General features: G+C 57.4%; 1 protein-coding gene across 1 annotated transcript; it reads left to right on the top strand.

Annotated features, from left to right (window-relative positions):
* The first annotated feature begins 711 nt into the window (after positions 1-711).
* Positions 712-23,498, top strand: PPL (periplakin). Its single transcript, XM_082772453.1, has 22 exons — positions 712-883; positions 7,265-7,364; positions 7,593-7,747; positions 8,137-8,257; positions 8,722-8,847; positions 9,051-9,092; positions 9,200-9,361; positions 10,308-10,415; positions 10,828-10,923; positions 11,814-11,936; positions 12,602-12,748; positions 13,230-13,381; positions 13,657-13,754; positions 14,332-14,489; positions 15,248-15,426; positions 15,508-15,646; positions 16,534-16,727; positions 17,314-17,464; positions 17,762-17,845; positions 18,287-18,403; positions 19,105-19,197; positions 19,828-23,498. The coding sequence occupies exons 1-22, from the start codon at positions 822-824 to the stop codon at positions 22,510-22,512; spliced, it is 5,292 nt and encodes a 1,763-aa protein (XP_082628579.1). The 5' UTR covers positions 712-821; the 3' UTR covers positions 22,513-23,498.
* Positions 23,499-24,281: the final 783 nt, after the last annotated feature.

Below are 24,281 nucleotides of genomic sequence, written 5' to 3'. Positions count from 1 at the left end.
CCAGAAAGAAAATCAGCGGAGGATTTGGGGATGGTGGGGAAGATACAAGCATGTATTCAGCCCTTTAATCCCACATGGGCACAAAATCCCGGGATAAAAAAGCCAGAGCCGTTCCTAATTGCTGGCTGCTGTGTACCCGCAGGTGGGTGAGCAAAACCTCTTAGGTGGCCGGGGGGCAGCCACCCCAGTGCCCTCCTGCCTGCTGCGTGGGCACAGCCCTCGGGGAGGGTGCAGAGACCCAGGGCACCCACAGCCCCGCTCAGCGCCCTAAGAACAGCAGCACCCAGTGGTGCTGGGGGTGCTGAGTCCCAGCCTCCATCCCCAGCCCCTCACTGGGAGGGAGGCAGGGGCTGCATCGATGGGAAGGTGGCCAGGGGGCGAGGGAGGGGATCGTGCCCCTCTGCCCCTCTCTCCGAGCCCCCCCGCAGCCTGCCCCCAGCACAGGGCATGGGCGGAGGCCACGAGGATGCTCAGAGGCCGGAGAACCCCCCAGGAGGAGAGGCTGGGAGCTGGGGGTGCCCTGCCAGCGGCTTTCGGGGGGGGCTACGGGGAGGCCGGGGAGGCTCCCCGGGGGAGGGGACCGCGGGGACAGGGCGAGGGGCCACGACGGGGAGCCCCCGCCCGGCCCCGCCCCGGGCCAGCCCCGGCCGTGCCCCTCGCCCGCCGCCCCGGGAGGGCAGGAGGCAGCCTCCAGCCTCCTTCCAGCCTCCCTCCAGCCCCAGCCTCCGCCCCGCCTCCCGCCGCCGTCCCGGCTCAGAGCCTCCCGGCGGCAGCGGGCCGAGAGCTGGCGGAGCGCGGCGGCGGCGCCGGCCGGGGACGCGATGCACTCGCTCTTCAGGAAGCGCAACAAAGGGAAGTACAGCCCCTCGGTGCAGAAAAAGAGGTGAGCGACCCCCTGCCCCCCTCCCCTGCCCCGCCGCCCGCCTGCCGGTGCCGAGCTGCCGGCCCCGGGGGGTGCTGAGAGCCCCGCTTGGGGTCGCGGCCACCGGGGCGCCGAGGTCGGTCCCCGCCGCGGGGCGGTGGCTGCTGCCCTCCCCTTGCCATCAGCTCTTTGGGCTGGCGTGGGGACGAGGATCGGGTGTGCCGGGCATAGAAAGGAGCAGGGCTGGACGTGCCCGTCGGAAGGACGCAGTTAAAATAATAAAAGGGAGCTTCTCCTCCCCGCGAGGACGCACGGCCGCGATCCACCGCGCGCTGGGGCAGAGGGGACTCTGCCCAAAGAGCTTCTTGGGATCGATTTGGTGTTGGGATTGATTCGGAAGATGTCAGGTTCGGTTCAGAGCAGCAGCCTCCCTGTTCCTCCCTGCACCAAGGAGGGGTCCCCAGAGGGGACGGTGCTGCCCTGGCCTGGGAGCCCAGGGGACCAAATGGGTCCCCTCTCTGGGGCCAGGCTGGCTCAGGGGTTGCCAGGTACCCCGTCCCAGGAGGAGAGGGGCGGCCCCGAGCCCCCGATCCCACCGCCGGAGGAAGGTGCGAACGCCCCGCTGCGTCTGCGGAGGGCTTGGCAGGGAGAAGCACCGTGCCTGGGCCCACGGCTTGGGACCCCGAGCAGCGTCGTGGTGCCGGGAGAGGATGGACGTGGGCACCTGCCCCACCATCCCCACCCCTGGGCTGGTGCCTGTGCCCTGGGGTCCCCGGCTGCCAGCTGGGGTCGGTGCCCGCAGCCGGGTGCGGTGGAGGTTGGGGCTCGGGAGGCCGCCCGCCCTGGAGGCTGTGGGGCAGAACGAAACCTCGTGTTTCGGGCTGGGTTGTGCCAGCTGGGGAAGCAGCACGGTGCTGGGGCTGGGCCCCCTCCCTCCCTGCAGCCGGTCCGTGCTTCCCGAGTGTCCACGCACAGCCGGGGGGGGGGGCTGCGCCCATTATCCCCAATTTGTTAATTCCTGCGTTGGAGTTTACAAACACCTGGGAGTCCGGGGAACACTCCCCGCTGTGGGGAAACATCCCCGCCATGGGGAAGCCGGCGTGGGACCGGTTGAACCACTTGCAGGAGAAGGCAGTGGGAGAGGAGCAGCTCCCGCCGCCCCGGCCCGTGCTCCAGGCGCTGCCAGGCTCCCCGCCAGCGCCCGCCCGTGCTGCTGGAAGAGCCGAGCAGGGCTGCCAGCAGCAGCCGAACGCCAGGCTGTGGAAACGGGAACAGGCATTTCAACACCGTGCGCGCCGTCCTGCCTCATCCTGTGTTCGGAGAGGGGCTGTGGGGTGGGCGAGAGCTGAGCTCCAGGGCAGGGGACGAGCCCCGAAGCACCGCGGGGGCAGCACGGCGCTGACCGAGGGCTGGTTTGGGGAGCACCTCCTGCAGTGGCTTGCACCCCGGCCAGGAGCTGCTGTCCCCGTCCCTGTGGCTTCCCCAGAAGTGGCATTAAACCCTGCAGAGCCATGGAGAGGCAAAGATGATTTGGGATGCTCAGGGTGAGCTGGGCTCCCTGGTGTGCTCGGCCTCGGCAGCACCCATTGCTCCCAGAGCACGTCCCCAGCACCCAGCACCCTTCCCTCCCCCACCGTGCAGGCGATGCTCCTCAGCCCTCATTTTCCATGGTTCTGTCTTCCCGATGCACAAGTGGACAGGACCAGGGCCCAAGTCCCTACACAGAAACATCCCCATCCCCTCTCCATCCCTCCAAAAAGAGACGGGAGGCAAGGGCACCATCCCCAGGAGCCTTGTGAGAGACCCAGCTGCCGGGGCTGGATGTGCCAGGAGGGGCAGGGCTGGGGGTGCAGCATGTAAGTGACTTTTATAGCTAGATAAAAAAGCATTTTGCTGGGTGAGCGGTGCTTGGAGGAGCCAAGCGCTGACCAAGTGGTGGTGCCGGTGGGGTTGTCCCACGCCCCTAGGAAGGCAGGATACAGACGGATGGGGGAGCCCCCCCAGTCACCCTCCCTGGTACCCTTCCCATGCTCTGAAACCAGGAGGTGGGCTCCTCTCTTCCGTGGAGAGCTCGGGAAGCATAAAACACGGGGTGGCTGCGGGATCCCAGGAGACCCAGCGCCCTCCTGCCCGGCCCGGCCCTACCTCGGGGCTGGTGCTGGAGGCTCGGCGGAGGCCCTGGCTGCGGGGCTGACACCGATTTCTGGAGGCTGTTTTGCAGGGCTGGAGTCAGCAGTAATGAATAGACAACCGGTGAGTCAGGGAGCTGCTCTGTATTTATAGCGCAGCGAGCCTCGCCATCGCCTGGCCTATTTTTGCTTTAATTTCCATGCACATTACAATAATATATCGCCATTAATTCAGGGGAAGATAAACATAAGAGCAACAAGCTGGGCTCAGCCTGGCAGCCCTGCTGTCCAGCTCCGCCCTGACGTGTGCGCTGCTCCCAGCTCTGTACCAGATTCCGATCTCTCCCAAACCAGCGTTACGCTAGCTGAAGCCCGGCCCCTTTGTCCTCTGCTCCACCACAACCCCGTGCCAACGCAGCCCTGAGCGGCCCAGGGGCATTAAGGAGGGGACACCGCACACGGGGGCAGCTGCAGCCTGCGGAGGAGGCTGGGAGGGTTTCCCAGCACAGCCCCCAAGCTGTCAGCACAAACGGGAGCTCTCCCGGGGACCACGTTCATCCAGCGCAGTTGAAACTCCACAAAATGTCCATATGAACACCCTTAATTAGGGGTGTGGGTGAGCTCCCCTCCTCGTTTGAATAAGGAAGGAATCAGAGAAGCCAAAGGGGCCACCAGGCCGGCTGTCACCCTGCCCACGTCCAGGCACCCGCGCCACGGGGAGGTTTGCTCCAAGCAGCTCCAAGCAAAGGCACAGCCTTGGAGGGGGAGAGGGGAAAAAAACAAACAAACAAACAAAAAAAAAAAACAGGGGTCACATCACTGCTAGGGAAGGGGGTGCAAATTTCGGCACAATCAGAGACCTGAGCGGGTGCACGGGCTTTTGCTCGAGCACCTCGGTCGGGGTTTGGCAGGCAGACCTTGAGCACCCTAAAGGAACTGGGCGTTGGTGAGCCGAGATGCAGCCCTGAAAAGCAAATGCAGACGGTGTTTCATGGTGGGCTGCGAGGCTCGGGAACGTGCTGACAAGGCGAGAGGCTGAATGTGTTGGTAGGGGGCGGTGGGCAGTGACGGTCCAGGCTAGAATTTGTCTTGGAAACCAGTGCCCCTCAATGCAGCCTCCCCGGGAGGAGTTTTCAGCAGCCAAGTTTCTGCCTCCTCAAAGCAATCACCGTATCGCTCTGAAAAGCTGGGGACAGGGGGTCCCCTGCTCCACGAGATGCTCACGCACCCCAGAGGAGTCTTTGGGCTCTTTCCACTGGCACTGCAGGGGAACACCGAGCACCTCCAGGCAGCTCTCAGTGAAGCTGGAAGCCTCCCAAGCCTGGTGAGCCACAGCAGAAACATCTTCTCTCCCTGAAGAGCAAGAGAACGGCTCCAACGCTTTCCCTGATACAAGTTTCATCAACAGATGCTCGAGTGTGGAGCAGCTGCCTCCTCCCTGCTCCCCAGCTGTGAGAAACCCGGAGCAAACCCTCCCCTCGCCCTGGAATCATCCCCGCTCCTTTGCCCTGGCCAGGCCATCCCGCGGCCTCTCTGAAACAGCAACAGGGCTTTTGTCAAACACAGCTTTTCATGAATGCTATCATTTTTTCCTTTGTGACCAGAAAAGTCCTTGGAAATGTTAAAGTTCTTCAGAAATGGCAAAGCCAGTTTTTCCAGGGATTTTTTTTTTTCTTTCTCCTTTTTCAGGACAAAGCCCTCACTGTTTGGGCCTTGCCTCACCTTTTTCTCTGCAGGCTCCTTGCCATGCCCAGGTCCCGGGCACCTGGGCCAGGTCCCCTGGGAGGTTTCTATCACCTTTCCCCCTCCCAAAGCCCCAGCAGGTGCCAGCCCTGCCAGGCTCTCGCATGAACTGGAGACAGCAAACCTCTCCTGCTGCCTGCACCGGGTAAGGCGATGCCTGGAGAGCAGGGTGATGCCCACATCGCACCAGAGCGTGCTCCTGCTCGCTGCAAGCAAGCGCTGCGGAGCCTCTCTGCATTTCCTCTTCCCTGCCCAAGCACTGCACCTGTACTTCAGCAGCAAGCTCTGGATTATTGGGCAAATCGTCCACCCTGGCACAGGAGAATGGGGCACATCTCACCCCAGTGCATCAGCCCCATGCCAGCTGTCCCAGTGGGGCCGTGAGGATGCTCCCGGCAGAGGCGGTGCCCAGCTGAAGGCTGACGGCTGGGTCCCGATGCAGGAGATGGGCTGTGCTGATGCGGAGCCCTCTGAGCTCTGCGGTCACCAGATCCCCAGCAGCAGCTTGGAAAGCCTCGGCTGATGTGCAGCATTGCCACGGATCCCAAGCCAGCCCTTGCTTAACGTTATGTCCTTCATACAATTTGGAAGCTTCTTCAGCACAATCAAAACCAGAGCTAGAAAAGCTCCGAGCCTCTTCAGTCGGTTGGGATGGCTTTTGCAGCCCCGCTATCAATCCACTCAAACCCCAGAGATTCATCCCCGGGCTCTCTCAAAGACACAGGGACTGCACCGGCCTCTGCGCAGCCAGGCTGCCAGCACGGGGTGAGCCGGGACCCGGCAGCAGAAGCCAACACTCGCCCTGGCAAGCAGCGGTGACAGACACAAGCCACCACCCCGCTCAGCACCATTCTGGTGATGAAGCTTCTATAAAAAGAAATATCAGCACAAACCCTGCCCACGCCAGAGCTTCTCAGGGAAGCGCAAGCTTCCGTGGATCTGTCAAACAGCACCAGCCTGCAGGGGCGCGGCTTCAGGTGGGGAGGAACAAGCCTGGGGCTTTTTTTTTTTTTTCCTATTGAAAAAGGCAGGATGTGTGGCAGGCACCTGTTCCGAAACTCAGCACCAGTGCTGGGAGGAATTTGGACAGACCCGGCTGGCCAAGCTCTTCTTCCCCAGCGCCACATCGGAAAGGCTGTGAGCACCGGAGTATCCTCACCACAACCATGTGTGGCCCCTGAGGACCCTGTACTGTTCCCAAGGGCACATGTCCGGGGATGCCACCACGAAGCCCTCCCCAGGGACTGGCTGCTCACACTGTGCTGGGGTGGCCGAGCCCCCAGGAGGGACCAGGGGCTGCTGCAGGAGCCCCCACGCAGCCGGGACGCTGCGACCCTGCCTGGACCCTGTCCCCCTGCCCTCCGGGGAGCAGCTTGTGCAGGAGCCACAGGGCTCCTGTAACGGCAATTAGCATTTCCAAGCGCCGTATAAAGATTAATTCCGCCACCATGTAATGAGGTCATTAAGGCTCATTATCCCCACTCGATAAATGATTGGGATCGGAGCGAGCCAAGGCTTCAGCGATGGCTTTGGTCCACAAGGCAAAGCAGGCACAGCCAGGCTGCAGCCAGCTGTGGGCTCCGCCAGTGCTTGGGGGCACAAAACCGGGTGCTGGTGCTGTGGATGATCACTGGCCCAGCCCCATGGGGCGATGCCAGCAGCTCTGCGGGGGAGATGCTGCGGTGCTCCAGCCCCAAGTGCTGCTGCTCTGCCGGTGGGGCGCGGAGCCAGCCGGGACCTCGCAGCTTCTTGGCACGCAGCGATAATGCAGCCCAAGTGACAGAGGAGATGAAATGTTTAAAATAACCACGGCAATGAAAACACAGTGGCACGGGCCGTTCCGTGCATTAGCAGGAGCATTTGCTCCAGCTCAGCCGTCTCTGCTGGGCACAGTTGGCTGGCCCCACGCAGTCCCTCGCTGATGTGAAGCAGAGCAGGCGGCCGGCTCTGCACCTTGCCAGGGAGAGGCTGGCACCCCCCTCACCCTGCGCACGCAGAGGAGGGAAGGAGAAACCCTGCCTAGCAGGAGGTGAAGTGCCCAAGCTCAGATGCAGCCTGCGCTGCCCCGTCCCCTTTTATTTGGTGTAAATTCCGTGCACCTCTTTGCAGAGCAGATGTCTCCAGAGGGAGGCAGGGCTGCTGCAGGCAGAGCGCTCCGTACGAGTGCTGGGGAGGGCAAATGCTGCGTGGAGGGGCTGGGGGTGCTGGGGCAAAGCGACTGGGGACGGTGTGTAGCTGAGCCCTGCGCTGCGAGCGGCCCTTCTGCTCCTCGTGCCAAGGGAGGGTCGGGCTTGGCAGCGGCATCGCTCCCATTGCTGCCGCGCTGGGAAGGCCCCGGCCACCGCCCCCCTCCTGGCAGAGCGGCGTTTTGGAGTGTTTTGGAAAGTGTTGGAAAGGCAGCAGTGAGTCACGCGCAGCTGCAGCGCCGGGCGGGCTCGGCTGGCCCCCGGCCATGTGGCAGGGCCACAGCGTGCCAAGAGCAGCCCCCCATGGGGCGACGAGCTCCTCTCCCTCTCCTCTTCCTCCCCAGCATCTCCAGCAAAGAGCTGACCGAGCTCATAGAGCGCCTGCAGAAAAATGCTGACCAGGTGGAGAAAAACATCGTGGAGACCGACTCCCGCATGCAGAATGTGAGTACGAGCCGCGGCCCCACGCCCACAGGCTCCTCCAAGCACGCAGACCCCCTTGGGGGTGGCAGAAGGGACCCAAAATTTCCTCCTGCCCCCCAGCCACCCTGCCCAGCGCTGCAGCCCAGCAGCATGGGTGGGGGACACCGTGCCTGGCACCCACCCCACAGCGGGCTGGATGCTGCCACTGTCCCCTTTGCGATCGTTTCTCCCCCCTCTCCGCCTGCCCAGGACTTGCACAAGATCAAGGCCTGCCAGCAAGCTCAGTACAAGGAGCTCACGGCTCAGAAGCTCACCGAGTCGGACAAGCTGCTCTACGTGCTGGATGGGGACGCGGCCATCGCCAGGCACATGAAGCACCCCCAGGGGGACATGATCACAGAAGAGTGAGTACTGGGGGGGGGCACAGCCCTCTCCGGGGACTCGGAGAGACAGCAGCCCCCACGCACACCCTGTGGCCGTCCCCGGGCACCTATCGAGCTGGGACCACTGCTCTCCAGCTGTGGATAAAGTGCTGGGCAAAGCACATTGGGGCGACATCTGCCCCCTGCCCCGAGCTGGAGGCGTTGCTGAGAGCCTTGGCATGGGACAGGCACGCGGAGCCTTTGCCCTTTTGCTCCCCAGCTCATTGCTCAACGCCTGCCCAGCCGAGTTACTCGGCCAAGGTCCCCAGGGTGCTGCCTCTGCCGGGGCTGGCAGGGGATGACCTCCAGCTAATGGCAGGCCCGGTCCATGCCCACGGGCTGCATCCTACCTCGTCCTTCCCTTCCCGCAGCATCCGGCAGCTGAAGGAACGAGTGGCAAACTTACGTGTGAAGCACGACCAGATCTACAACTTCTCCCTGCAGCACATTGAGCCCCAGGTCAACTGGTCCACGGTGATCGAGGAGAAACAGGTACTGAGGGAGGCATCAGTGCCCCTGCCTGGGGTCTTCTGTCCCAGCGTGTGCCTGTTGGCTCCCATCCTGCTACCACACTGCTGGTTTCCCAGTAACTGCCCGGCGGTCACGGGAAGGCTGCTGCCAGGGCCCCCCTTGCCTTCTCCTCCAGATGCTGGAGGCTCGGCCTCTTCCCTGGCTTGCCACCCCCGAGCCTCCACCTGCTTTGGTCCGTGGTGCACGGTGGTTTGCAGCAGCGCTGCTGCATCACCTCCACCTCTCAAAACCCCAAATCCAGCTTGTGGTGCTGGGATGGGGGAGCACAGCCCATGCCAGCCTCTGCGTCCCTCAGCACAAGCCAGCAGAGCCTGTCCAAGCCCAGCGCCGCTCCTGTCCAACCTCTGGTGGCCAAGAGGAGCCAGGTTGTGGCCACCATGCCCCATTGTCCCATCCTTAATTCCCCCCCCCCTTGTGTGCTGCAGGACGCGCTATGTGGCAAGGGCTTCGGGACTGACCTGCCGCTGGTCAACAGCCAGGTAGAAGAGCACAACATCTTCCACAATGAGGTCATGGCCATCGGCCCGCACGTCACCAAGGAAGGCACCAAGGTCAGCTCGGCCACGCCGTGTCGGGGTGGGGGGGGACAGGCAGCTGGGTGGGTGCCCAGCCCTGCTCCTGACCTCGGAGCTGAGCATCCTGCACCGGCCCTAGCTTAACGAGGAGGCAAAGGCCATAAAATCCCCATCCCCATCCCTCACACACCCTGCCTCAACCACCCTCCTGACTGTCGCCTTTCTCCTCCTGTTACCAGGAATACGTGAGCGACCTGCAAACCAAGTACCAGAAACTGCTGGTAGGAGACCCCTGGGATGGGGGGCTGGGGAGGGGACGAGCCCCTTGCAGCCGCGCTGTGGGGTGGGGAACGGAGCGCGGGGCTCAGCTCTCCCCTTACCCTCCCAGGCCAGCTCGCAGCAGCGGCAGCAGGACCTGAACGCGCTGCAGGACTACATGCAGCGCTGCACCAACAAGCTCTACTGGCTGGATCAGCAGGCGAAGGACCGCACGCACTACGACTGGAGTGACCATAACCTGGACTACCCAAGCCGGCGCCGCCAGTACGAGGTGGGTGCACGCTCACCCCTTCTGCCTCGGTTTCCCCACTCCGTCAGGGAGCACTTCGAGACCTCCAGGGGACAGAGCAGTAACGCTGGTCCTTGCCTCCCACCAGAAATAAAGCAGAGAGGGAACCCGGCAGTGTAACCACTGTAGGGCCTACTTACTTATTTTCCCTTTCACTGAATAACACTTAGTTTCTTCTCCAAGTCTTCTCTGCCTTTACGAGAGAGGTGATGTTTATTAACATCACTCCTGGGGGAAAATATTGCAAATTAAATTCTATCCCCGGTCTGTGTTCTGTTAGCTAAGGTGTTTACTCACAGCACCTATTTGTCTATTCAAAAATGCCAGTGCGTGTGCGTGCCTGAATTTTGCACATGTAAATAATTACATATTTGAGTAATTCTGTGACATAGGACATACATTACACACCTGTGGTGGGTGATAGGGGAATGTTTTATGAGTTCTTACACAGAAGAGTGGGTGTCTCTTGCACATCGTGCCACTGCCAGAAGAAATCACGTTGTGACAAACACTTCCTGGTCTCCCAGAGCAGGTTGTTCTCCAGGCAAACAAGTTGTCAGACACGAGCCATAATCAAAACTTAAAATGGGTGGAAGGAACCAGTAATTTCAGCACTGAGTTGTCACGATGCTCTCCTTTAGCTCAGTGTTAGCTTGGCAAAAATCTCACCTTCAGCGACATCTGCAAGGAAAGGAAAAATGAAAGCTGCAGTAGGGGAACACCGTGCTTTTGGTCTTGTTCGGGCCCTCACAGCCAGGACTAACCCAGGGTCCCCTCAGAATCATAAGATCATTAAGGTTGGAAAAGCCCTCCAAGATGGTCCAACCATCCCCCTACCACCGTCACCCACTAGACCATGTCCCTAAACCCCACATCCAACCTTCTGCTGGTGTGGGCATCAACCAGCACCCCGCCTGTCTCCTTCCAGAACTTCATCCATCGGAAGCTGGAGGAGAAGGAGGAGGCCATCAACAAGCTGCACGCGGACGGGGACCAGCTGCTGGCCCAGAACCACCCCGGCAAGAACGCCATCGAGGTGAGCGCTGGGGCTGCTCTCCAGCCCCCTGGGGCACTCCAGCGTGGGACCTCCAGCGGGAAATACCTGCATGTGTGTGGGGGTCTGGGGGAGTGGGGAGAAAACCCAGTAGCTCTTCCCACCCTCCCCGTTCCTCTGGCGATTGTCTTGGGCTAGCCTCAAGGGACAAATTGCGTTGTCACATTCCACCTCCGATGGCAAGGTGGACATCAGGCTGTGGGACCTGCTGCCTCCTTCCCCACAGTCCCATCACAGCACCCCAGCTTTGGGCTAGCTTTATGGCATTGCTGCCCCAGCTCTGAGCCAGGAGCCTCTGGGGGGGGCTTGCAGCCCCTCGGGGTCTGGTTGCTTGGGGCGGGTGCTGCTGCTTTTGGCCTGTCACACGAAGCACTGAGGCCGCGCGGTGTTACAGGCGCACATCGAGGCAGTCCATGCCGACTGGAAGGAGTACCTCAACTTCCTGATCTGCGAGGAGAGCCACCTGAAGTTCATGGAGGACTTCCACAAGGTACCAGAGCCTGGGGGCCACGAGGCGCTGCTGGGCCAGAGAGATGCCAGTGCAGTACTTGCTTGGCCACAGCTCCTCATAGGATCATTAAGGTGGGAAAAGCCCTCCAAGATCACCCGGTCCAACCACCCCCCTACCATCATCACCCACCAAACCATGTCCCTAATCACCACGTCCAGGCTTTCCTTAACACCCCCAGGGACGGTGATTCCACAACCTCCCTGGGCAACCCGCAAACCACCTCCCCACCCTTTCTGAGAAGAAATTTCCTCCAATTTCCAACTTTTGCCACCTCGCCGCCCCCCGGGAGCGGAAGGGCTCTGTGTGGGACCTGCACCTGCAGCGCTGCCTGCGGGGAGCGCGCGCGAGGGCCGGGTGCTGCAGACAGATGGCTGCCCGATAAACCGCATCTGGCAGCCGGGGAGGCTCCGCGGGGAGCAGGTCGGGCCGGATTCCTCTCCCACAGCCTGGGCGGGTTGAGGACGTGACGAGGCTCCTGCCAAGGTGGAAGCGGGGTGCCCAGCCCAGGCACTGCCTCTCGTGGGCTCCCGCTCAGCCCCCGCTGGGAGAAGCCCCCCGTTCTGCGCTGGCACTGGGGACAGCACCACCCTGTCCACCTGGAACCCAAATGGAAGGCGGGGAGGGCAGGGAAAGCTGCACTGAACAATGCAAAAAGCAGGCTGCCCCATTATTTTTGCCTGCAGCAGTCTTTCCCTAGCTCCCCTGTCGCAGACAGCAACTCCTCGTCCTTCTCCATGCCCTTGTGAGGCTTTTGCTGCCCACACCGCCTGGCTGGGGCGTTCCTGCTGCGGGCACCTCTGGGCTGTGCCTCTGCTCCAGCAGGGGAGGGATTTTCCGGGGATTTCACCAGGGATTTCACCTTTCAACAGTTTCAGAAAGATGCCAAGGACGCCCAGGATCTCTTGAAGAAGGTGGATACAGACCTGGACCAAAAATACAGCCCTGAGTTCAAGGACAGATACCAGCTCGAGTCGCTGCTCAGGGAGCTGGATGTGAGTACTGCTGGAGGCAGGACCAGGGGGTGCCGGAGCATCCCCATGACACCCATGGGTGCTGGCCCTGCCAGGGCAGGCACCCAGCCCTTGCTGCTGCCTCCCTGTGTCCAGCTCTTCCCCCTCCTTGAGCTCGAGATTGCCTCTCCCACAGCAACGTAATTGCTCACTGGGCTGGTTTTTATTTGTTCTCTCACTGAGCCGGTGCTCGTTAAGGGCGGGAGCATAATTAGACCCGCTGCTGGAGGAGCTGGTGGGATGAGCTGTGGGGTCACCTACTGGGACCTGTCTGTGCTGCAGCACATCCCGGGGTGCCAGGAACCCCCCCTCTCTTCCCAGCCCAGCAGCCGCTGCAGGATACCCCCCTGCACAGCCAGCTACAGAGCAACCCCTGCAGAGCCTTTCCAAGGGGCTAATTAGAGCTAATTGCTGGGGATGGGGCTATCCATAGACTACACAAGCAGGGGATGCCTGTGGCTGGTGCCACAGCACGGTGACCACACAAACACAGCCCCCGTCCTCAGCCTGGCCCTAAATGCAGCGGGGGGTCATGCTTGGCAAAGGACCACAGCAGCCATGGTATGAACTCTTCCCCAGCTGGGAGGGTGCAAAAGCTCATCCCTCTCCCTCCTTCCCACATCTCTTTGGTTGTTCCTCCATGCCAGGACCAGGAGAAGGCCTTGGACAAGTATGATGCCGTGGTGCGGTCGCTGCAGGAGCGCAGCCAGCACGTCCTGCCCCTGCGGCACCGCCGGCAGCCGCCACCGCAGCCCGTCCCCGTGGAGGCTCTGTGCGAGTACGAGGGCGAGCAGGTACCAGCCCGCCGGGGGCTTCTCGGGGGTGCCGGGGCCAGAGGTGACACCCGGTGAAGGAACGGGCTCTGCAGGGACAAGGCGAGCAGGTTGTGCAGCTGGGGAGGAGCGGGATGGGGCCGGGGGAACGCAGAGACACGGTGCTTGTCACACCCCCTCCCTGGTATTGCGACAGCTCGGCCCCATCACATTCCCACACCGGGATGGTGACGACATCCAGGCGTGTTTCTGACCAAATTCACTCCCAGCACCATCCCTCTGGTGCAGTCAGGGCACATCCATGTCCCCAGCACCCAAGGGTGCTGTCCCTGCATGTCCCGGCCCTGCTGTGAGCAGAGGCACGGCTCAGAGCCGGGCACTGCAGGGAGGGAGCAGCAGGGCAGGAGGTCTCTGCACGGGGCAGATGCTGGGTGGTGCCGCGCGTGGAGTGGGGTGGGAGGCACATCCTGACCTGTGGCCACTGCCCGTTCCTGTCCCCTAGGGCCAGATAACCCGCGGAGCCCACTACACCCTGCAGAAGAACAGCGGGGACGTCTGGGAGGTGACAGACAGCACTGGAGACGCCATCAGCGCCCCGGGCGTCTGCTTCATGATCCCCCCTCCGGACCCGGAGGTGGTAGCGCTGGCAGACCAGTACGTGCAGCTCAGCCAGGACAGATCCTTCTGCTGCCACCACAGCCTCTGCCCTCCCCATCCCTCCATCCACATTCCCCTCCTCGGGGGGGGGGCATCCCTTTGGAAAGTGTTCACAGGATCAAGGGGTGCAGGCAGGCACCTCGGCTGCCCCCCTGCCACCAGGCTGCAGGGCACCCCTGGTTGGGTTTCACCCCCCACCTCCGCAGCCAGGACGGGTGCTGGGGGGCGAGGGGCCGGCTCTGACCCCTGCCCCGCGCTGTCCCGTTTTGCAGAATCGCTGACAGCTTCGTGAGCGTGAAGGAGAAGACTGCCAACTGCAAGAACATCCTGCAGCAGCGCTACGAGGGGCTGAAGGCCGACAGCATCGGAGGTGCGGCTCTGCCTGGGCAGCCTTTAGCTCATCCCTCCCCAGGCACTAGAAGGGGGGGGCTCTGCCTTATCCCCTCAACCACCAACCCCGCGATGCTGTGACACTCATCTGCCCAGGAGATGAGGGTGGAGCACAGCACGCACACACACTGCTCCAAACCCCAGGATTAGAGCAACATAAAGGTTGGAAAAGACCTTCAAGATCAAGTCCAACCATGAGCCTGACCTCCTGAGTCTGATGCATAAACCCTATCCCTTAGTGCCACCTCCACTCATCCCAAATACCTGCAGGGAGGGGGACCCCACAGGAACAGGACAGCCCCGTCCAGTGCTCCCTTGGGCTCTTACTGGTGGCTGGTTCACACCCATGGCTGAAATGTTGGGCTGCTGCTTGGTTGTGGTGAGAGGACATCACCAACAGCTTCCCCCCTGTTCAGGGTCCCCAGGCAGCTAGGACACGTGTGGGGCTGGAGCAGCCAAGTTGTGGTCACAGCGGGCAAGGAGCCGAGGAGGACATGGGTTTTGTTCTGCATGGTGGGACTGAGCTGGCTCTAACCTGCTCCCTTCTCCTCACCCAGACGCTGCATCAGTTCAGGGCCGCCAGCTCCTGGCAGGGCTGGAGAAAGTACACAGCGACCTGGACAAGCTGGAGAAAGCAATCACGGCCAACCTCCGCCCGCCCCTGGAACAGAGTCGGGCTGTGCAGGACAGCACCGAGCGCTCCAAGGACCTGAAGGTATGAAGCAGGGGGGTGGTGCTGCACAGGGACCCTGCTCCAAATGCCAAGGTCACCCCCAGGGGGCTCCGTGGTGGTCTTCAGGGTGCTGTAGGTGCTCCTGGAGCATGAGGGCATGGAGCAGTGCCACCACCACCAGCAGCTAAAGAAGAAACACAGCCCAAACACTTAAGCTCCAGGGCACTGCTTCTCCCTGTGCACAGCTCAGCACCTGTCCCGCTAAACTCCAGTGCTGTAATGTCCTGCTGCCTTCCTCTCCTCCTGACCCCTAATTAGGCCAGGCTCCCTGCCACAAACCTCCCTTGTTTTAGGAGGAAATTCGGTTCCTGGTTACATCACCGGCCAAGGGCTGTGTCAAAAGCCAAGTGCCACCACAAGTGAAAGCAAATTGCTCCAACTGCCTACAGCGCTCTGCTGTCCAGGCGAGAAGTCATCCTTCAGGGCGCAGAGCCCAGGGATCCAGATGAGCCCAGCACATTTCCAGCAGAGCTGGAGCTGCTGTGAACCAGCCCCCCCAGCCAGAGCTGCCTTGTGCCAACACTCCCTAAGTGCTAGCAAGCTTGCCCCAACAGAGCTGGATACAAACTCGGATAGAGAATATCCTCGTGCTCTCCACGGGCTGAAGGGCACCGGCCACCAAATGCAGACCTCAGCCCTGCCCTCCCTTCTTGCATCACACGGCTGCAGGTCAGCCGGTTTCTGCTGTAGCCACCAGGTCCTGGTTCAGTTGCTACAGAGGTTGTGTTTTTCTCCTGCAGAACATTACCAATGAGGTCCGTCGCATTGAACCAGAGAAAATGAGGAAGATCCAGGAGTGCGAGGTGTTCATTGAATCTGTGCCGAACACTGGCAGCGCCACCTTGGTGAAGAACAAGGTGGAGAACACCACCAAGAAGTACGAGCGCGTGGTTCAGCTGCTCAGCGCCGCCCAGGAGAAGTAAGTCACGGCCTGAGCCTGGTATGCTGCAGGAAACTGGTGCAGGTGTGCTTCAACACCTTTGCTCTTGTGTCCATGCAGAGTTGAGGTGGCCACGCACCTCGAGAAGAGCCTCCAGCAGGGTCGAGACCTGCTGTCCACGTATGAGAACAAGCTGGTGACAGATGACACTGTGCCAGAGGATTTGCGCGTGATAGATCGCAAGAAAGAAGAGCTGCTGGTGAGTGCCATCTCCAGCCACTTTTCTACCCTATTGCTGTGCTCCCCACACAGAAACACCTTCGGAGAGCTGTGGGAGTTGCTGCTCAAGTCACAAACGTGAGGCAGCAGGTGAAGGGACAGGCTGCCCCAGCTGGGACCTCACCTGACTGCAGCGATGCCCACAGCCGAGCAGAGGCAGCTTCTCCTCGGGTTTCCTGCCAGGTGTAGCTCAGCAGGTGCTCCCATGGGAGGAGAGGAACCTATGCAAAGACCTTAAACACAAACCGTTCCCATCCCCAAAGCAGAAAGCAAATGCTGGTTGAGTATTTCTGATTTAACTAATGGGCAAGCAGAGAAGCAAAAGATATGGTGGTCTGGGGAAAGCAATGCAGGGGCCTGGTACAGAAAAGGGCTGGACCTGTCAGCGTGCTGGGAACAGTTATCTTGGAAAGGAAAACCTGTTGATCTGGCAATCCTTCTGCTAGAAAGGCCAAGAACTGGGCCACAATTTCACATCCTTCTTCAGCTTTTTCATCAAGGCCTCGTGTTTAGACTGGCATGCAAGGGCTTTCACAGCTCCTTCCGGAGCTGCTGCACCCACAGGCACGGGGTAACCCAGGGGACTTGCAGGAGGAGCACCCAACGTTTCACACACAGTATGCTTGCTTCTAAAGATTAACAGAGAAGGGAGAGCTCACTTTTCTCCCCAGCTGGTTTACCAGGCAGCTCTGCTTACAGTTCAGCTCTAACTTGCTTTTCTCCAGAACTTGCAGCACTGCTGCAGCTCAGCCAGTCCTTAGCATCATCTGCAGCTCCAGCACAACAGCTTGAGTCGAGGGGGAGCAGTGATGAAAGTCTGGCACTTGTGCAGCTCCAGAGAATTTCTCTCTCCTGCTTTTTCCACAGGCCATGGGCTCCGAGCTCCAATCCAAAAGGTTCCTGCTCAATGAAGCAGAGCAGAACTTGCTAAGGACAAAGACGTGCTCCAACACCCTGGCCAGCAAGTTCCAAGAGCACTGCCCTGACATCGAGCGGCAGGAAGCAGAGCTCTACAAACTCAACCAGCGCTTCAACAACCTCAGCAAACAAATTGACCACAGGTAAGACTCCATGACAGCATCTAGCTAGAACTGGACCAGCCTGGAGAGCTGGGATATCTACAGTAGAGCAGCATCTGGAAGAGGCATAGCACAGTCTAGGAACAAGCAGTTGCAGAAGTGCTTCCAGGGAGGACTAAGGAGGAAGCAATAAAGGCTCTTGGCATGCACTGGGTAGGTGTGGGCAGCCTCTAGGAGGAAGTGCTCTTGCAACAGAGATGGGGACTTTGGCAAGAGCAACTGCATTGGCCACTGTGTGGATGCAGTAAGAGTGCCTGAGCTGTCATCACCCACATCTGCCTCTGCCCGGATCATGTCACATCTTGTACCTTCTTATCTCACTAAAGGCTTACACCCAGTATTCAGCATCCTCCTCATTCTCCCTGCGGTCGCCCCGTGACTCCTTTCTCCTTTGATTTCTGCTTCCTTTTATACCAACCATGTGGCACCAATTCCTGCAGAAGAGTGGGGTGGAGAACGACTGGCTCAAACCTGTGTCTTCAGGGAATGGGGGAAGGGGAAGCGGGACCTGTTTGCAGAAGACAACAGATGTACACTAGCACTGACATTCAGCTGATTTCCCCTACAGAACGCAGACCCTACAGAAAGCCAGGAGTGCCTATTCCAACTACCGCACCAACTATGACAAGATCAACCAGTTCCTTTGCAACATACCTAACTACGAGCCGCAGGAGACGGACAACATCCAGCAAGTGGAAGTGAAGCTGAAGAACCAAGTGGTAATTCTTCACAAGAGCCCTGGGCTACATGGGGGAGAGGAAAAGGAACACAAAAAGATAATTAATAGATTTAGACAGCTTCTGCACATAAAATGGAGAAGTGTACAGTCCTGCTGGCTTTACCTATTTTTACATTGTAAGGTCCCATTCTCCTGTCTGTGACTTGTTTGTATGTAGCAAGGCAGCTCTAGGAGGTTGCAATTCTCAGTGTTGTAATTCCAAAGTTAACCCTCACAAAGGCTTAACAAAGCTTTTGGGCTTGGCATTCCCTCTGACATGCATCTCCACACATCCTAGGCGCTCCTCGGTGACATCGCAAGCAAGGAACAGGAGGTGCAGAAGGTCTCCACCACAGCTCAGCAATACCAGCAGGCAGTGAAGGTAAGAACTGCAATTCTGCCAGTGGGAGAATTCTTCACGTCCTACAGAGAGCTGCCTAAAGAAGGCTTATGAAGCCTAGTGCCCTTGCCCAGACAGCTGAGGAGCCAAACCCAGGTGATGTGTGCTCTAACACTGAGACAGCCTGGCCGTAAGCCAGGGTTTGCTGCCTGTGAAAGGAGGGTTTCCACTCCACGCCCACTATCGGTGCGGTACCTGGCAAGTCTGGGCACACAGCTCCGGTCACTGGGCTGCAGGACAGGCAGCACCCGCCTCACACCCTGCCAGGACGTTCTGCCAAAGCGCTCCAGGTCCCCCCGCCCTCAGCAACTCGCCCAAACCCTGGGCCAAGGGAGGACGTCCTGAAAGTCAGGGTCCAGGAGGGATCCACTCACGAAGGGGACCCAGTAATCTCACCTTTCTCTTGGGAACCTCTTCCCGCAGGACTACGAGCTGGAAGCGGAGAAGCTACGGTCCATCCTCGACCTAGAGAGTGGCCGGAACGGGTACACAAGCAAGAAGCCCAGGCTCCAGTCTCCAGCCGCAAAAGTAAAAGAAGAGGTAACTAAGCAGTAGCCTACAGAGAGCTAAAGCAGATGACAGCTTTATAGGACCAACAGGGATTTTTCAAAAAATTGTTTTACAGTCAGCAGCCTTGGCCCCATAGGGGACTGCGGGGGAGGGCAGAAGACCAGGGGAGGAAGGAATTTTTCATTGTTCTGAGGCCATTGATTTCTGGGGATGGGGTGGCTGGAATGATGGAGGGAAAACACCAGATTTAGCACTTCTTTCTGAAAGGAAGCACTTCCTTTTCCACAAGCCAAAATCCTGAAAACATTTCTCCACTCAAGACTTTCAACCAGGGAGTGAGATGTTGCTGCCACAGACAGCATCCTAGAAATAAATACTTATGGAGAGGGCAGGCCACAAGCCACATATTTACGCTGGATCTGTTTGTGTAAAACCCATCTCAAACTCATCCTGCCTATCGAGGCAAGCAGCGAGAAGTGTCCACCTGGTTCTTCCTTGGTTGGATCTCTTTTTGCAAGTCTCAAGTAGGAAATATTCAGTCTAAGGAGGTGAGATTACTGTAAGTGTGCACACGTGAAAAAAAACCACCCATACTCCCCCAAAGCTGGTAGGAAGGGTTTAGAAAAGCACCCAGCGTTACTGCTGTAGGGCCTGGCCATTGTTTCTGTTCAGCAAGTCTTGACCAAACACCTCTGGCTCCAGCTTGGCTGAATGCATCTTTTTTCTCGTAGGAAGCTGTTCTGGCAGCCAAGTTCACCGAAGTAAATGCTGTGAATAAACAGAGGCTGCAGAACCTGGAATTCGCTCAGAACCTCCTGCGGCAGGTAACTGAGGGCCAGCCAGCACGTGCTGCACGTGGGGAGGCTCCAGAGGGTCAGCGTGCTGTGGCTATTGGCTTGGGTCTCTGCTTGCAGCTGGTAGATGGATACGACACAGCTCCAACAGGCTGTGGCAGCGTGATCCTGAAAGAATATTTGTGTACACGATATACACGTGTTTTTGCTATTACAAGTTGAACTGGAAACAAATGTAGCTGGATTTCCTGCCCCAAAAGCCCATCAGCCAGCAGACTCAATCAGTTTGCCAGGAATTGGGCACACGACCTCTCTGCATTTTCCAGTCCCCACAGCAGTATATTCCCCTCATCCTCAGAAGCTCCATGTCATTTTTAACACTTTCTTTTTGCCCAGGCCAGAATTTGTGTCCCTCATGGCTCAAAGCTTTGCTCTGTCAGCAACTGGCATCACTGAGAGCAATTTTCAGGCTGGAAATCCAGAGAGCAGCTCAGGAGAAGCCTGTTTGCCAACGTGCTCTGTTCAGTGTTGGCAGCAGGCAGCCTCCATTAGCCCAGATTAACATCCTCCTGTGGTTTTGTTACAGGAGGCACAGAAGATAAGCACCGAGTATGATCATTTGGTAATATTAACTACACGCTTTTTTTCTCCCAACAACAGCAACCAGATGTTCAAGTAACACAAGAATTTGTCCAGACCAAGAAGTCTGGAAGGCCCATGGAAGAAGTCTGGAAGTTGAAGAAAGAGCTGGAGGATGAGACGCAGCGTCGGCAACAGCTGGAAGCCGAGATCAAAGCCATTCAGAACAACATTGTCCACCTGCAAAACCAGAAGCCCCAAGAAACAGTAGTTAAGAAGGAACTGGTGAAGAAAGTGCCTGACCCCCAGCTGGAGGAGAGCTTCCACAAGCTGCAGCAAAATCTAGCAGAAGAGCAGCGAAAGAACCAGGTGCTCCAGGATGAGCTGGAGGCCCTTAAAATCAGGCTGCGTGTTCTGGAGCACGAGAAGAGAGAAGGAGGGCAGGAGTACATAGTGAAAGAGGTGTTGCGCATTGAACAAGACAAGGCTCAAGCTGATGAAATCCTGAGGCTCAAAGAAGAATTGGAAGAGCTCAGGAGGCAGGAAGGAACCAGAGAGAACGAGGTCAATATGCTACGCCAACAAATCGCTGTGCTGTCCAGCGAGAAGAACAAAGAGCAGGAGAAAGTAACGGAGAAAGAGGTGCTGAAGCTGCAGAATGATCCCCAGCTGGAGATGGAGTTCCGGATGTTGCAAGAGAACAAGCAGAGGGAGAGTGCCCTTAGGCAGAAGCATGAGGAAGAGCTCAGCTTCCTCCAGGAGAAGCTCAAACGCCTTGAGAAAGAACGGGCCATCGCTGAGGGCAAAATTACTGTCAAGGAGGTGCTGAAGGTGGAGAAAGACCTGACCATTGAGAGAGAGGTGAACGAGCTCCGGCGCCAGTACGAAGATGAGAAATCCAAGGGTCGTTCCAACGAGCGGGAAAAGGCTGAGCTGCTCAGGAAGATCCAGCTGCTGGAGGAAGAGAACGCCAAGGTGGTTGTACAGGAGAAGGTGCGTGAGATTGTGCGCCCAGACCCTAAGGCTGAAAATGAAGTTGCCAACCTTCGTTTGGAGCTGGTAGAGCAGGAGAGGAGGTACCGGGGTGGTGACGAGCAACTAAAGAGCTGCCAGAATGAATTGGCTGCTCTGAGGAACAGAGGGCCACTGGTAGAAGTCAAAGAAGTCATTAAGGAGGTCATTAAGTACAAGAACGATCCAGAAACTGAAAAGGAGCTACAGCGACTCCGCGAGGAAATCATAGAGAGGACAGGAGCAATTGAGAGAGCTGACCTTGAGATCTACCAGCTGAAGCAAGAGATCCAAGCTTTGAAAGATACCAAACCTCAAGTGCACACAAAGGAAGTTGTTCAAGAAATTCTGCAGTTCCGCGAAGACCCCAAGACTAGAGAGGAGGTCGAGTCCCTGAGAGTGCAGCTAGCAGAGGAACAGATGAAGCACATTGACCTGGAGAGGGAGCGGCTACTCCAAGAAGAGAAGGTAAGGCAGAAGGAGGAAGAGCTTTCCCAGGTGAAGGAGAAAGTGGTCCAGCAGGAGGTAGTGAAGTACGAGCAAGATCCTGCCCTGAAAGCTGAAGTCAACTCCTTCTCGCAGAGCATTGAGAGTGAGCTGAAGCAAATTGATTCCCTCCGTGAAGAGCTCCGCAAGCTGCAGAGGAGGAGGTCTGAGCTAGAGCGTCAGCTGGAAGAACTCGAGAAAGAGAGACAGGCCCGCAGAGAGGCAGAACTGGAAGTGCAGAGGCTGAAAATTAGGTTGAATGAGTTAGAAGAACAGGAGAGAGAAACAACAGAACGAGTAACTGTGAAACAGAAAGTGATCCTTCAGCAAGATCCCCAGCAAGAGAAGGAGCACTCCCTCCTCAAGCTGGAGCTAGAAGAAGAAAAGCACCGGAGACAAGTCTTACAAACTGAACTGGAAGCCCTAAGAAAGAAGCTTCTTTCTTTGGAGAAGATGGAGGTCAAAGAGAAAGTGGTCTTTTCAGAGAGCGTCCAAGTGGACAAAGGAGACACGGAGTATGAGATTCAAAAGCTGAAGAGCAACCTGGAGGAGGAGAGCAGGCGTAAGAGGGAGCTAGATGCAGATATCAATAGGCTTGAAACCAGGCTGTCCGAGGTGGAATTCAACAACTCTAAGTCGTCAAAGGAGCTAGACTTATTAAGAGAGGAAAACCACAAACTACACCTTGAAAAACAGAATCTGCTGATGGAAACAAGGAGACTGCAGTCAGAGATTGAACTCACGGCAACAGAAGCTCGGGATTTGAGAAACATGACCCACATGGACAGTGGAATAAACCTGGACTCAAGATTCCAAGCTCTGGAAAGAGAGTTAGATGAGCTGAAGCAGTTATCCAGAGAAAAAGATGCAGAGATCGAGCAACTCCAGAATCGCCTCAAGACGGTGGCTATCAAGAGGGAACAGAGAGAGAACCACCTGAGGCGCTCCATTGTGGTTATTGATCCCGACACAGGCAAGGAAATGTCTCCAGAGGAAGCTCACGTGCTTGGCCTCATTGAATGGAGCCTGTTTGTCAAGCTGAAGAGCCAGGAATGTGACTGGGAAGAGATCTCAATAAAGGGTCCCAATGGGGAATCCTCCGTGATCCTCGACAGGAAATCTGGTAGGGAGTTTTCAATTGAGGATGCCTTGAAGAGTGGAAGGCTGACCATGGCTCAGTACAACTGTTACCTCAACAAGCAGATGTCGATCCAGGAGTTGGCAGTCTTGGTGTCCGGAAGCAATTACACAGCGCTCCCTCCACTCTAGAAAGTTTTCTTAAAAGCAGCGAGTCAGAGCCGCGCCTCTTGTTAGACTACCAGATCACTGCAAATCCTTGCCCTCCTCTGCGTCTTCCGAAATGCTAGAGCCTCTGTCCCAGCCATGCTATGAAGCCACACTGCTTGCTGTCATATGCTGTGGAAAAGCACCGCCAGTAGTGGGAAACACATTTGGCAAGACTACAGCCAAACCTTCTCCCCCTCTTCAGCCCTACCTAATCACTCAGCCTAACAAAAGACAAGAAGTGAAGTACCTGAAGTCCAAAGACTCAGCAGAACCTGCAGTTTCTTCAACATATAGTCACGTAGTCACATAAAGAGCTGTGTACAGCAGACATAAGAGAGACTAAAGGTCAAGATGACTCCGAGATGACCAGCAGGAGCTGGTTGTGTCAGCTACATGTTGGTAAGCCAGGCAGTTTCATTGTGGACATCTAAGTGATGAGATCATCCCCGGAGAAAACCGGCTCTGTAAACACAAGGCGCACCGTACATCTCAGTTCCTTATCACCTCAACACCACCTTTTTGTTCACCTAAGTGCCGATGCTGGTGGGGAAGAGCGAAGCAAAGCACAGTAATTTGATGGCGTCAGCCCTAGATCCAGGAGGAGTATTCGTATACCAAGGAGTTCACCAAGAAGTACATGAAGAGCCGGCAGCGTTGCCGAACACAAGATGCTGGTGTAAGTGTAAAGCATGCAACTGTAACCAAACGCAGAGTGCCTTCGAAACACAGTTGGCTTACCTCATGGCAAAAAGCCATTTGTGCTGGTATTTTACTGAATAGAGGTACATGCAGCTACACGTTTCATTTACTTGTGTAAGGGAATGGGAAATAGAGGGGAATTCTATTTATAGTACGAAATAAAGATGCAGTGGTTCCAATCAGAAGTTTGTTTTCCTTTATTATGGCAGTCTCTTGATCTTTGGCTTTGCAGGAAGATGTCATTTCAGAGTCAGAATTAAAAAAAATAAAAATAAGACTGTCCATTTCAGATGTTGACTCTTTCCCAAGAGGGAAATTGCTGAGCCAGCATTAGCTGGGACTAATTAGCAGCATGAGATGGTAGCGAACTGCACCAGCAAATGGGACTGCAGCTACAGGAAGAGAGAATTATTCAGGGACAGGACCAGAGGCTTCCATGTCTGGAGCACACTTGTTTCCTTTTTCTGAAGTTCTGCTTTACCAGGGAACACCTGCCCTCCCTTCTCTCCCTACCAAATTCTAGGCATGCAGATGATTTAAAAAAAAAAAAAAAATTATACATTATACCACCAACTCATCCAGTGAAAGCTCTGGCAGATCTGTGGTCCTTTTTAACCATGCTCACGTCCAGCTCTGCCCACGTCTCAGCCTGTAGTTCTCATGCAATGCGCTTGCTTGCGGTAAGTCCCCCCAGAGCTCAGTACCTGAGCCCCAGCAAACTCTGCCATCAACAAAAACAGCAGCAAGCACATTCACTGCGGACCCATCTTGGCTGTGGGGATTAACACAATTATTTTACCTCTGTGAATGAAAGGACCATGCAGGATCACATCGTTGCTCCAGCAGATGTTAACTTCAAAGCCACCAAATGAGAGGGCCCAGTTCTACCACCACAGTGGCTACAAACGGAGCTGTAATTTGCTTACAAAAAGATGTTAGCTGAAAAGGTAATTAATTCATTAGGCACTCGAAACAGATGATCAGGAGATGATCACCCAAGCTAAGACACAAATTCTTGAAAACAAAATCATGAAACCAGAGGGAAGGAGATG

The sequence above is a fragment of the Aythya marila genome (genome assembly GCF_965140915.1).
Source record: "Aythya marila genome assembly, chromosome: 15".
Classification (NCBI taxonomy): Eukaryota; Metazoa; Chordata; class Aves; order Anseriformes; family Anatidae; genus Aythya; species Aythya marila.
Note: the sequence above shows the minus strand (reverse complement) of the source record. Positions and strands in the feature narration are given on the sequence as shown.